General features: G+C 34.9%; 1 protein-coding gene across 1 annotated transcript in view; it reads right to left on the reverse strand.

Moving 5' to 3' along the window:
* LOC129754587 (uncharacterized) overlaps positions 1–7,161 on the reverse strand; it is a 75,925-nt gene extending 68,764 nt beyond the window's left edge. Inside the window, exon 1 of the mRNA XM_055750728.1 lies at positions 6,222–7,161. Within this exon, the coding sequence (XP_055606703.1) occupies positions 6,222–6,265 (44 nt within the window). The 5' untranslated portion in view covers positions 6,266–7,161. The remainder of the gene's footprint in view (positions 1–6,221) is intronic.
* Between the last annotated feature and the right edge of the window lie 11,728 nt (positions 7,162–18,889).

Raw genomic sequence — 18,889 nt, forward strand, 5'->3', positions numbered from 1 at the left:
TTCACAGATCGTGAAATGTTTTCGCATAGGGTAGAAGCACTAGTTATTGAACAAGTACCAGATATTGAACACTAGTAAAACATTTACTAATTAAAACATTAATATACAGTAGAAAAATTAATCAAAATTCATTGTGCCACTGTTGAAGCATTTTCTACCTCTGTTCAAATTTATATCAAGAATCTCTGACTCTTAAAGCCACAATCTCCGAAACTAGAATATGTGTTCAAATTTTGGCTTGATTTTTCGACTGGATGAAGAAAACAGCCTATTGTTGATTGGGGAAAAAAGGGATAAAAGACACATAAACGTCTAAGATAATGATATAAGTGTTTTCAACTAAGTCTTTTTGAATGATTTCTGGAAGAGTGGCAGCCTTTATTATCCTTATTTTCTTAAAATTTAACAAATTAAAGTGTTCAATCATTGGATCACAGAAAACGCCAATGTTTCAATTATTGAACGTTCAATCTTGCAGTACTCATTTCGTAAAGAAATGCATGTACCAGTTATTGAACAAACATCGGTTGGTGTTTGGAAATATAAACAAACTGTTTCTTGGTTGCTAACTCAACCAAAATCGCCCCTGCAAGGCATACTATCAAGCAAAATACCCCTAAATATATGCAATGATATTCAATGTTTACGTGTTCAATAATTAGAACATTGCCTGTTCAATAATTGAATCATTGTGTTTAATCATTGGGACAAAAGTAATTTTGAATAAAAAGGCTTAAATAATAATTTCAAAACATATTCCCGCGAAAAAAATATATCGATTCGTAGCTGAGAAATAAGCTTAAGCTACGCTATCAAAACCACTTTCTCTCAACAGCAGTGAACTTGCTCTTAGTATACCTCAAAAAGATAGATCAATGTAGGCTGTAGAATACTTTAACACTAAAAAACATTTGCCAATTTATCCTGTTTTGAATCATGAGTCTGTTGGATATTTTAAGTTTGACATTTCAATCGAAACTTTTGAATGTTCCAGAATATCTCATTCCGGTAAGTGAAATAAACCTGTTTTGAACAAAGAGGATGAATAAAGTTGCATAATGTTAAAATCTATAGCGAGATATATTTTTTTTGCCATTTAATACATTTTAAATCATGACTATGGTATTCCTCAGTCTTATTCTGTTATTTATTTTATTCCAAACTTCTGAAAGTTCCAGAACATCTCGTTTTGTTAGGAAGATAAAACCTGTCCCGAACAAAGAGGATGTCTAAAGAACATTCGAGAACATATACTAAATTCAACGGGTCCCGAATGTCGTCTTATCCAGACTAATTTGCATAAATGTGCAGAATTTGAATTCGAGTGGGTACTTTTTCGATTTTTTTCTGCAGACCAAAAAAGTTCGTTTGGAAATGAATATTTCAGATTCTTCCAGACTAACGGTTAAGGAAACTGACCTGAGTTAAACTTTTTTTTTATTGGAAATCAGAAGAATGTCAAAAAAAAATTGAAAAACTTTCTTTTACAATCGAACCTGGATAAGTGTGAACTGGTTAAGCGAGAAACCTCTTTCAATGAGAGAAATCGCCAGGTTTTGTATTTATGGCACAAAACCTCCATGTGTCAAATAGTTAATCTTATATAAGGGAGTTTTTTTCCTGCCTTAGAAAACTCAAGAAATAAACATTTCGAAGCTTCTGTTTTGGTATGAAACTGACATCGTTGTACGAAGGGAACTAAAAGTTGGTAAAAAAACGTTAGATTCAACAAAACTCCAAAGTTTACTACACAAACTGCCTAGGAACAATTTAAAGGGGAGAATGAGGATATTTGATCCCCGGAATGTTCTAGAAAAATGTGCTAATAAGAACAAAACAACAATGCTGTTTTTTTCAACAAATTAAAAAAAAACTTATTTTTTGAGTAATTGAACTTTGTTCGAAAAATTCAACAAAATTTTACTTGAAGATCTATTTTCATCACTCTAAAATGTTTCCCACATGAAAAAAAACTATTGTATTGATTCCAATATGTCAATCTTTAGAGAGAAATAAAAACTTCATAATGCATGGGTTCAAATGATCGACAGAATTCAAAAAGATATATTTTTCTTCTGAATTAATCGTGATCATTGTTTAGCACGAAATTACTAATATTTATTCAAAAATTAACATGCATCCAGTAAAAACTGATCAAAAAGACTCATAAAACTTTTTTTTTCTAAAAATTAGAAAATGGCGCCTTTAAGTCAAGATTACCGAAAAACAATCTGTGTTTTTGACAAAAAAAAATCTAGAATTCTGTGATTTGAACTTAAAATTCTGTGAAGGTTTTCTGTGACGCTATTTCTGTGCAGTTCGTTCGAAAACCATGTCAAACATCAACAAATTGGAAACTCCTCACAGTTTTAATAGAAAAACAATCAATTTACATTACCGTGTTTTCATATTTTCATGATCTAGAGTCACAAATAAAAAGTCGAAAGTTTTAAAAATTCTGTGATCTGTGACAAAATTTAGTTCAAAATTCTGTGATAACACAGATTTTTCTGTGATTTCGGCCACCTTGCAATGACTAGCGTAGAAGACAAACTTTCGGAATTCTTTTTTCTGACACTTACAAACTGTGAAAGGAGAACTAACATGGCCAAACTACCAATGAACGTTTTATCATTTTTTGCCTGATTTCGGCCAAGCTTTAGGGCTCCTTGAACAAAGGATCAAGTCTCCTTTAACTTAAAGAATATCACAATGTTCGTCTCACGAAAATGTTTCTAGTTCCTTATATATTGTTGTAACTTTTGGAGCAAATGAACTTGAAATAACAAGCTGCCAGACAGTGCAAAAGACGGCGAGTTGCATTTTTTTTCAATAAAAATATGATGAAATTGAGAAAAGGAGATCAAATATTCCCATTCTTCCTTAATGTGTGCTTCTTTCCAAAGTTTGAATGGATTTTTCATCCGATACACAACAAACATTGAATTTGTTTGAGTTTCGTTTATTTCTATGAATCACATAAACATTTTCGTGCTTCAAACTTTCTACAGGGGGGAACTGCATGAGTGAGAAACCTCTTGAGGCGAAAAAAAAAGTTCAGCAACTTGATCTCTTGCTTATCCAGGCTCTACTGTATATGAAAAATGCATTTTTAAGGTCCAAGGTGAAAAAATCTTCATAACATTTTCAGACTTTAAGACTCTAAAAATCAAACTTATTTCAGTTTTATAGAAGGATGATTTTATCAGCAGTCTTGAATACAAAAATCAATATTCTTCTGTGCTAAAGTCTAATCAGATATGCATCTTTGCTTGAACGACAGCACAAATTCGTCATAAAAGCCTGTGTTGTTCATCAAACTCCACTTCATTCTAAATGTAATTTATATTGTAAAACTTCTTATTTAGTAAAATCAAAAAATTACGATTTTCGAATTCAAAAGCAAGAGCTTCATCCCAGCAAGCATGAAATCGTATCAGAAATGATAACTTAAGTCGTTTACAATGGTGTAACGAATCGCAATTTCAACTGCATAGTGATAAGATCGCATAAAATGTCGTCTGAAGTCAGAATTAATCGGATGTGATAAAAAGTCCGCCATGTTTGTAAGTTTTGAAATGGTTTTGCTCCCGCGCGGGCTTCAAGCAGTAATGCCACATTAAAATCGATTATTGGTATAAATACCGACTTTTTTTTCGAAGCTTTTAGAACCAACTTTATAGAACGAGTATTGGAAAATTGCTTTATTTTCATGTTTGAATGGAAAAATTGTTGTTTATTGCAATTCATTGAAAATTAAAGCTGTTTAGCTCATTCAATAACCCTGCGTGGTCTACCTCCTTTTGAAATAAATAAGATTGATTTTTCTTCATTCAATTCGTAAAGAATGCTAAAAACCCAGATAAAAAATACAGTTTCAATAACAAATTTATCTTATGATCCATGTTAAGTTTTTTCTGTGTCAAATGATTTTTTCAATTGAATGAACTTTAAGTTTGAAAAGTGTTCATAAGAAACTTTATCATCTTTTCATAATCTTCGCATTGATCGTTTGACATTAGCGTAGCATCGCGATTTTAAAACATCATATTTTCTGATAGTTGAACATACAGTTTCACGATATGATCTATTAAATCCCAGAACTGTTATACATAATCTCTAATCTACCATGTTATTTGATGACAACGATTCGATCTCAAACCAGTGTTTTGGTTTAAAAGAAAATAACTTAAAAAACAAACGCTAGTTATATTTTGTGAAGATTTTTTCTGTCTGAACGAGTTTTTCAAAATTCGATATGCAATCGATATGTTTTGTCAAAATTGATATTTTGTATACACCTTGGTATATTCTTGGTCGAAATTTTCCTTCAAAAAATCGGTATAAATGCCGGAAAATTGGTGTATGTGGCATCGCTGGCATCGAGTGAGAAAATCTACGTCATGTTCTCTCTGAAACCATCAGTGCATCCAGGTGACTAAAATTCAAATGGAAATTGAGTAATATCGACCGATGAGAAAACTTGAAAAGATTGAAGCTGACGATTTGAAGGTTATGAGAGCAAAATCTTGCGCTCTCTTGCATTCTTCCGATAGGTACGAATAAGTTGTCGGATAACGCCCAATTGGTGTAGTTTTCATCGCCTTAGAAAGAAATGTAATAAATGAATGTATATTGCCTCCACTTTGGTAGGTGAATGCTGTTTTTTCAACTTTCACACGATCATTCTATAATGTATATGGAACGTATATCAAAACAGCTTAGAAATATAGCTGCAATAATGTTTGTAGGGATAAGATAAGAGGTATTAATAATTTTCTGGTTTCAAAGATGAAATGCTTCAAAATAATATTTGGAAAATTCAATGGATCCAGACATTATTTATGGCATCTCAAGATAACATTGTTCAGCATTTTTCTTTAAAGATTTGTTCAAGACTATTGATGCTTTGAAAATTGCCCCAAATTGAGTTTTGATTGAAAACACATTTGAAAACTCATCCAAACTTCATATTTTAGAGTATGGGAAAGAAACCAAAAATCAAACTTCTATGACTTTTTCTCAGGAGAAGAGAAAGTTTATTCTTCATTTGAAACATACCTAGATATTTTCTACTGCTTTACTTTGGATGTCCGTGTTAGCGTCGATCTTACGAACGCGTCTGTAAAAAACCGACTCAGGAGGAATTTTATTGATTAATTAAAAATATTACTCTGGAATTCAACTACACCCACGAATTTTTAGATTTCCACAAAACCTCAGAGAATATTCGAGTTAATAGGCTAATTAACAAGAAAAATAAACTTTAAAATTCAGGTGAGTAAAGCAGAAATCCACCAAAATTCAAAGCATTTTCATATTTTTTTTTCACAAATGAATAACATAAAAGCAGAAATGGGCAAGAGTCAGTTTTACGGCATTTGAAATAAACTCAATTTATTTTCTTCATTACAGTCGGCAAATGCTGGAAAATTTAGAATGATTCCAGTCTCAAAATTCATTATGAAATGAAAAACCCTCAACAGAAGATATGTTGAATTTCAACCAGCCCACTAGTTCAAGTTATTTTTTCTGGGATTTTCAGTTTCGAGATCTGATTGTTCCCTTATTCTTTTTCCATAATACTTTTAGCATTCAACTACAGCCTTCGCCAACAACCAAACGCACTTGCCTCGGATTCCGTCCAGAGCTTACCCTACATTTTAGTTCGACCTTACACGATAATGATAACAGCCATGAACCAAAAGATTGCATGTTCCTGCACTAGCCAGCTAGGTAGGTACCTTCAACGAGATTCCCACACCTTACCGGATGGCCCTCGTTGAACTGGGCGGGTTTGGCGTGGCGCGAACGTTGACATAATAAATTATAAATTACTGAAGGCCTTGTCCAAGGTGGTCGCCGCGATGACCACTGAAAGAACCACTTCTCTTGAACAAGGAAAAGAGTCATATCGCCCGCCTTCCCTTGGGAAGTTTGTGGGTGGTAAGAATCACGCAACCAAATTCCTTCAAGAAGTCTAGATGGGTTTACATAGCCAGTCAGACGATGTTGTGCTATGTTTTCGCGACACGAGTTTCCACCCCGTTTTCGGTGGCAGCGAAAGTTCTGAGAGAGTGTGGGTGAGATGTGTGTGCCAAGGAAGAAAATTCCCAAACTTTTTCCTCTGTTAAATCAATGAAGCCATAAACTGGAGATTATCAAATGGGAATCAAATCCGTTTACGTCATGTGCCCAAAGTTATGGAAACTTTCACTTACCGGCTGTTTTCTAGGTTGCTCGTCAGATCGGCGTATCCGTTCATGATTGCTGCTATTGTGTTGAGGGTTTGCTTGCCAACAGATAGATATTGCACTAGTAGCACTTGTGTTCCGCAGGGCTTCTTTACGAAGAACACTCGCTGAGCTTTTCTGACGTTTAAGGGTCAGGGTTGTCCGTAGCTAAACCACCTAAAGCGCTCTCAAGTGTCACACAGGTTCTCCTTGAGCAAAAACTGTTGGTCGATACACGTCGAATGATCTTTCAGGCCTTCGTCGTCAATAATGATAGCACTCGTCGTAGCTTCACACCCAGCACTTTGTTTAGTAGGATCGTTATATTTCAAACTCGCTAGATCGCAGGTATAATCTCATGTACAAAACTGCCAATTTCCTCCCGAACTGTGCACCAAAATGCGCTCTAATCGATTCCGACTTTACAACAAGCTCAAACTGTTAACACGTTGGCCAATTCGATTATAAAACCTCGACGCGCCTTACAAAACACACACGTCGCGTTTTCAATAGCTAGCAGTAGCAAATTCGGATTCCCTCCTTTCAACGGTGAGATATATACCTCAGGTGTTGTGTTTTGTAGGTATAGATCAATCGGCAGAAAGCACTTAAAAACAAAAACCTCGATCGCCTTGGACGTCGACACGGTTGTGATCTATCCACCTTAAGCACCCGATCGACGCGAACGCGCGTTGATTCTTGATGGATCAATAAAAACGCAGCAAAACGATAGGTATCTATTCACACTCGCTTTTCGCTAAGGCGGAAACTCTACGTTGTCGGCGGATATTTTTTTTTGTACTTCTTCTGAGCAAAGTAGAGAACTTCTGAATACTTGAGACTGACTTGAATGAAAACTCTACAACAACACACCACACAACCTGCGCGACCGAGCGTTTGAATCCAAGTGTTGGCCAGCCTCGGTTGGGTTTCAGTATTATCTGCTGCTTAATTTTCCTCCGTTTCGTTTCGATTCTCTCGGTCCCTGGTACACATGTATTGCTCTTGCTGTTTTTGCTGCTGCTGACGATGAGGGAAAACACAACTAGGGGAACGGGGGGTATAATGCCCAGTGTGGGCAAAACGCCCCACTGCGATATCTAGCTAGATATACACTTATTTTTAGTATTCGGTACGCTATTCCCTTCTAATTAACAGTAGAAATCTTTTGTACAAAAACTTAGCATCAAATATGCGATAAATCCCTGCAAAAATCCAAAAATACTTTTCAAGCCATATTCCTTGCAACTTGTGCCTTGACTTTCGTAAGGAATTACGGCATCTATCGACAAAAAAAATACCTGACATCTGTTACAACGATGAACATTGGTCTTGAAAATCATCACAAAATGAAAAATTTTCTTATTCAATTATTTTTTTCTGTTATTTTGAACGAGTTTTAATAAACATGTCTAGGTAGGGCAAAACGCGCCATGTCCGTTTATCTTTAAGCATGTTTCAAATTTGTTTAAATTTATATGCAGTTCCATCACAACAATTTTATATATATTTATAAGTTGTATTGGAAAACATAACTTGAATATAAACGAATATATTTAAAATTCCTAAATTTAATATAGATTTAATTAACTTTTCATAAGAATTTCAGTATATCTGGCAGCACTGCGCGTAGCAATACATTTTTTCATCTGTGAAGTAGAATAGAAGTGTTTTTACCTGGCAAACACTTTCGGAGGCACTTGAATCAATAAACACTTATTAAACGTTAAACGGCGCGATTGGGTACACACATATGCGCATTATGCCCCTACTGAATCTGAAATCCAATTTTCTACCTACTCTTCAAACTTCATTAAATTTGTGGCCTTTTTTGACCTTCCAGTTATTCTAACTATCGGATTTAGACAAAAAATAAACCAAACTTCCAAACACAATCGAAAACTAAAGTTAATCCTTTCAAATGTATTCTAAAACAAGGCTTTCTTCTTAACGTGGGCATTATGCCCCCTATTCCCCTACTCGTAGTCAGTCAGTTACACAGAGGCAGTCGAAATTAGAAAAATAAATAACAGGGGTGTGCAAGCAGAAGCTGATACGCACACTTGGATGCCATATGGTTTTCGACCAAGTTAGCTACCAACACTACTCGAGAAGGGCGGGTGGACGACACGTGGAAAATGTGACCAAATTGGTCAAAAAAGAAATGAAAATCTTGCCATTTGAATTTTGATCGAACCGTACAAAAATCAAACGGGGTTTTCTGAATTTTGATTTCATTTGTTATGTAAAAATAATCATAACTATTATTTATCATTTCATGAAAAGTAAGTTCCAAGCAATTTTTGTGAATAATCGCATGAACAAAACCTTAGCATAAGAAAAACAGAACATCAATATTTTTAAAAACACCTTTCAGAACAATACAATTAAATCTAATCTTTTGACCGAAATTTCACCCACTGTGAGTTTTCCTTTCTGTTTTGTTTCGATCGCCTCAGTTCACCCACAGGAACAACGCACATCACCAACGCCACAACACCCAAAAAAATGCATTTTCTCATTTCAGTTCGGCTCTTTCAGTTGGTGGGCTGCTGCATTTGTGTAAACATACCACAAAACGGTGCAATCTTATTTGGGTGGAAAATTCACTCACACATCCAGGCGGGAAACATCGGATGATCTGACGGGGCTCGCTGATTGGCCAGATCCGGACGGGCGTGCATCGTATGGATATACGATATGATGGTATTGGTGCACGTGTCACGATCGACTTATACACCGGGGGAGAGAGTATTTTGGATATCCATCCATACGATATGCGTTGGATTCTCGGTGCGACTGTGTGAGACCTTGTGCGGGAAATCTTTTTGCGTTAGGGTGTGTTGAAGGCAGAACAAATAAGTTAAATCAACATCTCCCAATGTAAATAAACTGAGGAAAAGCTGAAGATGGAATGTAGATGTACCATAAAATACATTCTACTTCAAATGTTAGGAAGAAATAGACACGTCCCTAATCCTAGTCAGCTGCTTGCGTTGAATATCAAACATTCGAATGAATACACACTTTGGCCATTAGATTTCTCTTCTATGGAGAACTTAACCCTTAGCAGACTAGCGTCTAGATAAAAATAATAATAGTGATTGTATTGTTCATTAAAAAGCCAACTAAATTCCATCATTCGCGTTATTTAAAAAAACAAAAAAATTGTTTTATAAAATATTGTTAAAATTGTTAGAAAACTATAATAAAATTGGAATAGGTAATAATAACTACGATCGTATTGATTTTTCTGATTGAATTGATATTGAAAGTACCGTAAACTGATGGAACTTTGATCCCTTTTTTAAATTGATCATGGAATATTTGGGATTGGGTTCATCTTTCATAACACTTGAAAGTTTAAAAACACTTACTGAGGAAAGGAGTATAAAACATGATCATTTATTGGAGAATTTTAAAACAACATTTCTCGCCTATAATGCCGGGAATACCGAGTCCCTACGCACCATCTATTCATAGACTTTAAAGCCACATACGACACGATCGACCGTGACGAGCTATGGAAAATCATGGACAAGAACGGCTTTTCCGGGAAGCTGACCAGACTGATCAAGGCGCCGATGGAACGCAGTGCGGATTTCGGGTGAATTGTCGGTTCATTCGAATCGCGCAGGGGGCTTCGACAATGAGATAGTCTATCCTGCATGCAGTCTTTTCAACGTGGCGCTAGAAGGTGTTATTCGACGGGCGGTGGACGAAATGCGGGGCACGATTTTCAACAGATCCAGTCAACTTATTTGCTTTGTCGACGACGTTGATATAGTCGGCAGATCAACTGCGGCGGTGGAAGAGATCTATCGCAAACTGAAACGCGAAGCAGGAAGGATTGGGTTGATGATTAATACGTCCAAGACGAAGTACATGCTGGCCTGCGAATCCGAGACCGACCGAACCCGGTTGTCCAGTAATAACAAGGTCGCGATCGACGGCGACGAGCTGAAGATAGTCGAAGACTTTATTTATCTCGGCTCACTGGTGACCGCAGACAATGACACCAGCAACTGCGGTCGAGAAGACTTAGCCTCCGCACAAAGTGTAACTTGTACACAACGCTCATTAGACCGGTTGTCCTCTACGGACACGAGCATGGATATTGCTCGAGGAGGACCTGCGCACACCAGGAGTATTCGAGCGACGAGTGTCAGGATCCATCTTTGGCGGCGTGCAGGAGAGCAGAGTGTGTAGGCGAAGGATAAACCAAGAGCTCGCGCGACTTCACGGCGAACCCAGTATTCAGAAGGTGGTGTAGGCTGGACGGATACGCTGGGCAGGACATGATTAAAGAATGCCGGACAAATGTCTTGCGAACAGGTGTTCGCTGCCAATCCGGTAGGAACGAGAAGAGCAGGGACGCAACGGGCGAGGTGGTTAGACCAAGTGGAGCGTGATCTGGCAAATGTGGAATGCCCGAGAAGTTGAAGAACGGTTGCCATGAACCGAGTGAATTGGAGGAATATTGTTCATCAGGTTATGTCGTGAGACGGAACATCAAATAAATAGAAACAACATTAGTGGCCACAGTTAAATGTTAATCACAAAACCAGATTTAATGTTTTGGGGTAATTTTTATCAGCATGGTTTAAACGTATCCAAAAATCTTCAAAATTATTGTTTTTTTGCCATATAGCAAAGAAGGCATCAAAACATCAATTACAGTAAATAGTATTTTATTTGGACTTAACTGCTTTTTTTACGTTTTCATAAAAAATCACGTGTTTTTGAAACATGGTTAATGATGCTGCGTACATAAACAAGTTCGTCGCCATGGGACCCATAAACAGGTGACAGGTCTCTTACTCAAGATAGCCGCTCAGTTTCGTCATGCGTTGTAAATATGGAACTCTCTCGCTTTACTTTCACGCTCCGAGATTTTTTTGGGCGACGAACGTGTTAACACGCTCATTTTGGTAGTTTTACTCGTAATCCAAAGCTTCGAATACCTTATCCTACGGTTCAGTGTTCTGTAGAAGGTTTCTGCACAGCGATTGGACCATAACACAAAAGATGCAGGAATGTTTCTAAATTGCGAGGTAATAATTCCTTTATGTTTTATAGATTCCATATTGCATGTACAGTAACATATATTTTTTTTAATTTTACAGGTTTTTCCGCTAAATTGTATCTGGAACAGAATGTCATCCTTTGTTATGAAGAGAAAACGTCCGCTGGAATGCTAAAACCAGGTGATAAAACACTAAGCTGGAAACATAACACGAAACCTCGGAAGCTGGAAGTTTTCACCTCAAGGTAGAATCTACTGGTGCGAAATACTCGGAAGCTGACGGTGGAACTTAAGAATGGTTCATAACAGGAATGATTACCGGATTCCATCCAACTGCAGCATGACATCGCAGCATAGAACGGGATGATTTTTCGCTAGAACCAATATGGTTTTAGTTGTGAAATAAAAGTGTAATGTGAAAATTATAACTTGAGTTTATTTGGAAGACTAATATGAATTAGGAAACCTTTTTTTCCTCTCTTGCTGAATATAATGTATGTTTTTGGTAAGAAGTGTCGCTGTTTTCAAGAATACGTCGAAAGGTAAATCGAAAGGTTAGCTTAATGAACACTTGATAAAATGATTTGTCCGCTTTAAGTGATAAATTGATTAATTTTTGAAGATGAGCATTGGCGGCATCAGCCGGTGAAGTTGTTGGAGACGGAGTGACATCCGGCAAATTTTGGGCAAGTCTCGATGAAGTTGTTTTGTGCTCATTTATTACGATTTTTTGATGCGACATAGCTTACAGCATAAGTCCGGATCTGCTTTGTCTCTTGAACCCGCATCCTCCTGGGAGATAAATTGCTTCTATCGGATCGAGGGTTAAAATTTTCCTCTAGGCTACAAATTTTATGTTTACATTTCGTTCGGATTGAAAATGTCATTCTCGGTTGGTTTTACTCATAGCAGTTTGGACTTCCTCAAGAAAATATTGTCAGTATTAAGAAGATTGTTTTTTTCCCATATATTAACAAATGTCAAAAATTATCTTCTGTTTGAAGGGCCTTTTATAGTGTGGTTGTATAGTGGTTTTGTATAATGATCTTCTAAAAATACGCTTCACAACATTTAGCGCTTTTTCAATGCCTTTAAAAAACCTGAGTGTTTATGAGTGTTTATGGAAAATGGCCAAACACAACTTATAAGCGTATTTTCTCGAAATTTGCGTTCATGCACTTATACCCCTTTTTTGGCATCAAAAGCCTCAATTATGGAAAAGTTTGCAAAAAAATTCTAAAAAATATTAGAGAAGAATATATAGTATAAAGATTGAAGAACTCTTCAAAATTAATCAAAAACGTACAAAAAACGGAAAGAAAGCAAGCACATAATAAACTATAAGGCATTTATTTAAAAAAATATATAAAATAATTCAGAAACACTATCAAACACCAATTTTTATTCGTCCCAAAATACCGATTTTCATACCGATTTTTGGAATTTCATAGCGAAAAAAGATTTTTTTGAGTTCGAAAATACCGATTTAAATGTGGCATCACTGCGCGTGATTCTAGTAACGAATTTTGAGGACAATGGATGTGTTTTAATTGGTGTGCTAAATTTTGTGGAATTTATTTGAGGTGCCCGAAGAATTTAGTATCAAGCACGACACTATAGACTATGAAATTTTGTGTATAAAAACCAAATATATCATTCGCAAATGCTGCCGCTATTCGCAAGACTGTCCCATATGCATTTTCGTCATTTTTCAGTTTATCTCAAAAATCGTTCAAATACAGTTAGTTCTTCAATTTAGACTAAAAACTTTCATAACATTGTTCTCAACATATGTGCAAAAAATACCAAGTCATGTCTGTCCCATATGAAACATACCCGCAAAGCTGTCCCATATGTATTTGTATAGAATGCTTTAAAATTGCTCCTCTAATTTACATTAATTTTACAAATATTCATACAATGTGTGCGACTAAATAAGCATTCATTAAAATGAAAGTTAGACAAGACTAGATAAAAATAAGATTTCCATAATTTTTACAAGCTAAGTTTAGTGCTTGATGGGTAAATTCCACCAAACTGTTGTTTTTTTTTTAATTTCGCATGAGGCTTATTGAAAAACATGTAAAACATGGACAATAGTCAGCCACAAAGTCAAATTTTCTTTAGGTTTTTGTCATGCTGTTATTTGCTGCTTGGACTTTCATAAAATCTATGAACCAAAATACGCGTACCTGGTAGCACACGCATAAGTCATACTGTATAAATTTTTCTCATTAAATATTCAGCTGTTTCTGATTCTGTATCATTTAATTTGTAGGTATTTATAGTTTTTCTAAAACGATAATCGACCGAAAAACTTTCCAAAAGATGAAGGTACAGGTAGTCTTATTCATGGAACGTTGTAATTCATTTTATTTTAGACCTACTCAATTCTTACGATAAACTGACGTTATCTTTATCTAAATATGTCATAAACATCATCTCAAACTTATTTTCATCAGTGAACAACCAGTAATGTGAATAATACAGCGCAGATAGAGAGAGTCAAATGATCAACTGACAAAAGAAAAGCCAAATATGGGACAGCTTTGCGGGTACATTTAATACGCATGCGAAATATACTCGCAAGGCTGTCCCATCATTATTTTCTCCTCTACATCAGCAACTTCCAAAGCAAAAAAACATTGGACGAAATTCTACAACAATTATCTTAATATCTGTGAAGAAAGAAATAGAAAAGGTAAAATTTCAACCGAGAAATCCACGAAAGTTTATAAAAATCTTTAAAGCCGTTTTTCTCGGTTCGTTGTTTTTGCGTATGGGATAGCCTTGCCGGTAGCGGCAGTATGCTAGTGTTGCGAAATTGGTACATTCTGATAAAAATCGCTAAAAAATACACTAAATACTTTCTACAGCGCTTCAGCAATTTTAAAACACAGCACTTAGTGTAATAGGTGATTCTAGATCATGGTTTATTTCGACTTTGAGACGAAAACTGAAAATCATCATACCTGCTACGTTTCCAATTTTAAAAATCAAATTTTCAAGGTCATATATCGTTTGGATGAAATTGTAGAACTTTATCATGTTCAGCAAAGTTGTGTATTTTATTGAGATAAACATCTTTGTAAAAAAAAAGTTCTGAAATGCTGAGCAAAAAAGTTAGCATTTTGATCTTGCTTTTGGTGGACCCTGACTTTTTGTTTTATATCAATATATGCGCCTTGTCCATTGATCAATGTTGTCGAAGACATCAACAGTTTATCTTTCATCCCTGGACATTATTATTTTAGTTCCGCTAAATCATGGATACCATACGTACTCTGTTAAGAGATCATGTACTCTCGCAAAGATCTTGATGATTTTTTGATAAACACTATTTTGCAACATTTAAACTGCATTTCAAGAATTTGAATTTGATCAATTTTTCGACCTGGATGTGATTTTGATTTTTTTTAACGAAAATGTTCAGGTTTTAAAGGAAGTTTTCCATTTTTGGATACTTGATTTCTAGGCTCGATGAATTATTAAATGTGAAAACTATTACATTTACGAACGCGTTGAATCACAAAATAAAAGGTGCAGTAGGAGTGATAAGAAAATTCCGACTTTCAGGACGCAAGTGCGTGTAATGTGTCATTAGATACTGCGACCTAAAATTTTTGTTGTTTCCCAGTTACATTCCTTAGGCGACGATATGATAAACCAGTTCAAAACTGGATGGAATTCCCTCGATCAAATCTAAATGAGGGCTGTGCGTAAGCTTGTTTGCAGCTGACTGGTTGATATTCCCGTATGCTTCATCATCATCATTTGCTGCTCATTTCTCCCATTCTAAACAAACAGAATCTCGCCCAGCGTCTAATAACACGCGTTGATCAGCTGACAAAACGTCGACCAGCACATAAAGAAGAAAGAAAGCGTTTAAATAAGGGAGAACACCACTCCACTTGTACTGAGTAGGTAGACTAGACAGCTTAGGGCAGGCATGTGGTGAGCTTAGCGATACATTTTATATTGCTTGAAATAGCTAACCGATCACGTGGTTAAAGCATGTTTTGGGTTCCGGCCGGAGTGATATTCTCTCATCGTTTCGTCGTTAACACACTCATCCACGATCGATAGAAGGGAGCATAAAAATGCAGAAGTGAGCATAGGGAGGAATTCAAAATATTTGATGGACAGATTTTTGACATTGGATACTGGTTGTGGAAGGATGGTAGATAAGAGCTCTAAGGATTTTTAATATTTATGCTTACACAGGGATTTCTCATGATTTCTTAGGTGGAAGATAAATTAAGCTTTGATTGCATATATTATACATAACGATCTCAAATCGAATAATCAGACGAATCAAATCAATAGAAAATAAAATAATCAAAATTTTAATGATAAAATATGTATTATCAAATTAAATTAAATAAAATGATCGACATTAGTTACACGATCAAAATTACCACAACGATCAAGATATGCACAATGATAAAAAAACCAAAATGATTAAAACATCTCAATGATAAATATGTCGACAATATTGAAATGGTCAAAATGTTTTTCGAAAAATATTGATCGTTTAATTAAAATGCTGTTATTTGCCTGATTGGTGACATTAATAGAAAGGTTCTAAATTTTCAAAATAATCGAATAATCATAATGATCAAAGGGATAAAGCTTCTAAAATGATAAAAATGATATAAATAAATCAATGATAATGATAAAATGAGATTCCAGACAAAGCAAGTGAGCTTTTTTACATCTTCACTCAAAAATTTCAATTCAAAGCACATTTTGATGATTCAGTAAGGTTATTTGAGAGTAGGTAATTTAAGAGTAACAATCTTGACTAAAAGCTTGAAAAATTATTCCAAGTACAGAATTTTACTTAAATTTTTCCAAATTTTCTCGGTTATTGATAGAAATTCCGTTCTGAATATAAAATTGTTAATGCGATTAAATGTTCTGGTTAAATAATATACAAATCAAAATTGAATTTCTGTTTCAAATTTTGCATCCAGTTTCGGAAATTTGATTTTCAATTCCAACCATGATTACAAATCTATATACAGACTCCGTTCGTTTTTGGCAACATTCGATTTTGGCAACATTCGATTTTGGCAACATCCGATTTTGGCACATGTGCCAAAATCGAACGGTTTTTAGAAACGACATGACCTTTTCGTTTTCTGTATAACAGGACCAATATAATTGAGACAAAAACCAAAAATACGTTTTTACGTTCAGAAATGGTGATAGAATACAACAACAAAAACAAAACTTTTTTTAAAAATTTATAAAGTACTCAAAAATTACAAAAAGATGAAAAATTCAAAAAGTTAAAAAACAAATTCAAACAAAAGACTGAAAATGATAAAAAACAACTTGAAAATGATGAAGAATGATGAAAACTGCAAATGAAACAAATGAAAACAAACATTCTAAACAAAATAAGAAAAGTGCAAAATGCATCAAAAACATGATGAAAAAAATTAGAAATTATTTCAAATGGTCGGCAATTGACTAAAAATATCGTTTTTAATAATAATAACAACTATTTTGTAAAAATAACTGAAAAAAAAATTGAGAAAAAAAACCGTTCGATTTTGGCAACATTCGATTTTGGCAACACAAAATGTACGGGCGTGTTGCCAAAATCGAACGGGGTCTGTATATAAAAAGCGATTTCTGTATGTTTGTTTGTTTGTTTGTTTGTTTGTTTGTTTGTCCTCTATAGACTCAGCCGTCTTAAGAGCTAGAGATCTGAAATTTGGCATGAATGCTCATTAGGACCAGGAATGATGAAAAATGTTTTCAGATTTTCGGATGACCCTTTCTGAAGGGGGCCGTCCAAACAAGACAAATATTGTTTTCGCGATATTGACGTTATTTTTCGTCGGATTGTGTTGAAAATTTGCACATGAGTGTTTTGAAAGACGAGCAATCGATTTCAGGTGTCAAATTTCAAGTAAAGGGTCAGCCAAAGGGGTCGTCCATATTAACTGTTCGCTGTTTTTGTGATATTGACGTTGTTATATATCGTATTCAGATGAAAATTAGTACACGAGAGTTTTGAGTGACGTGCAATCGATTTGAGGCATCAAATTCAGTGTAAAGAGCCGGCAAAAGGGGTCGTCCATATTAACTTTTCACTATCTTAGTGATATTGACGTTTTTATACATCGTATAGGGATGAAAATTTGCACATAAGAGTTATTAAAGACAAATAATTGATTTCACTTATCCAAATTTAGACACGAATGCCATAATGATGGTAAAGTGTCAAAAATAAAACCTAAAAAAAACTTATCCCAATTATAATCAGGGGTCAGCCAAAGAGGTCGTCCATATAGCTTTCAAGTCCTCTAAGGCAGCGGGCATGAGATCGAATCCCGGTCACGACATACAGTAGTTTCTCGTTTTTATCACTATTCGATTATATCAATACTCGCCAAATTCACGCTCGATTTTATCACGGTTATTGTTTCGATTTTATCACGATTTTTAAAAAATCATTCAGAAACCATTACCAGGTGCTTAATTTTCATTCAAAAGCATAGAGCGTCTTTGTTTATGCTATTTTTTATGGTTTATGTTAAAGTATATAACGATAATATCAAAATGCCATTGAACTGCTTATTTTATCTATATAGTGTTTAAAATCGTCATTTGGATTTTTAAAACGCTTGTAATAATCGACACAAGTATTTTAACGTCACGCTGATGCTAGTGTTGTTACTTGGGTTGGTTAGTCGCTTTTTAAAATTAAACTTTTTTGGTTATGCGAATCATATAAAAATGTGGGTGAATTTAAGCGTTTTTGAAAAGAGATAAGTGTCTCTGATTTCTTTGTTGATATTGTTTATTTTAAAGGGTGGCGTGCGTAATCCTCATTTGGATAGCCTTTAGTATTGTCTGAATGGATAATTTTGGAAGAATAAAATGAAATTCTGCTAGCTTTGTCTGAAAATATGACTAAGATTTCTGTTTTTCTACGTATAAAGACAAAAGATTATCTGCCCATAAAGCAAATTTTGAGAAACACACTGAAAAAGTCTAAGATGAGCAAATTTAAAAAAAAAATTTTTTTTAAATCGAAATAAGAGATAACGACTGTTAAATTTCCATCAAAACAAAATAATTCACTTTAATTAGATGTAGACTATCAAATGGATATACAACATGGTTTTATTTCAAGAAAAAGCTTAAAAATTTGATTAAGAGAAGAATAATTTGAACTGAAAACGATCCTTTTTGTTTAGTAATCTTTGATAATTATTCCTTATGATCAAAATTTATTGCTACAAAACGTTTCCACTTCTGAAAATATTATAAATTATTGATTAAAGCCAGTAAATATACTTTTTTCTACTTCAATTTTTAGTTTCGCCAAATTCACGGTTTCGCCATATTCACGCCGAAATTTTTTTTGACCGTGATAAAATCGAAAAACTACTGTACATAGTACACTTTCTGTGGATTGGTGGTTCGTTTGTAAGATGCAAGCCATCATATCCTAGAGAGATGTACGCTTAGAGTTAAGAAAAAGGAATCTCTACGAGGAAACATCAAGTTTCATAGAGATCATGTAGGTATGTGTTTGTGTTCGTTTAATATATATATACTAGCTGATCCCATACGAACTCCGTTTCGCATTTAATTTAGAATATGTCAG

Source organism: Uranotaenia lowii, chromosome 3 (assembly GCF_029784155.1).
Source record: "Uranotaenia lowii strain MFRU-FL chromosome 3, ASM2978415v1, whole genome shotgun sequence".
NCBI lineage: Eukaryota > Metazoa > Arthropoda > Insecta > Diptera > Culicidae > Uranotaenia > Uranotaenia lowii.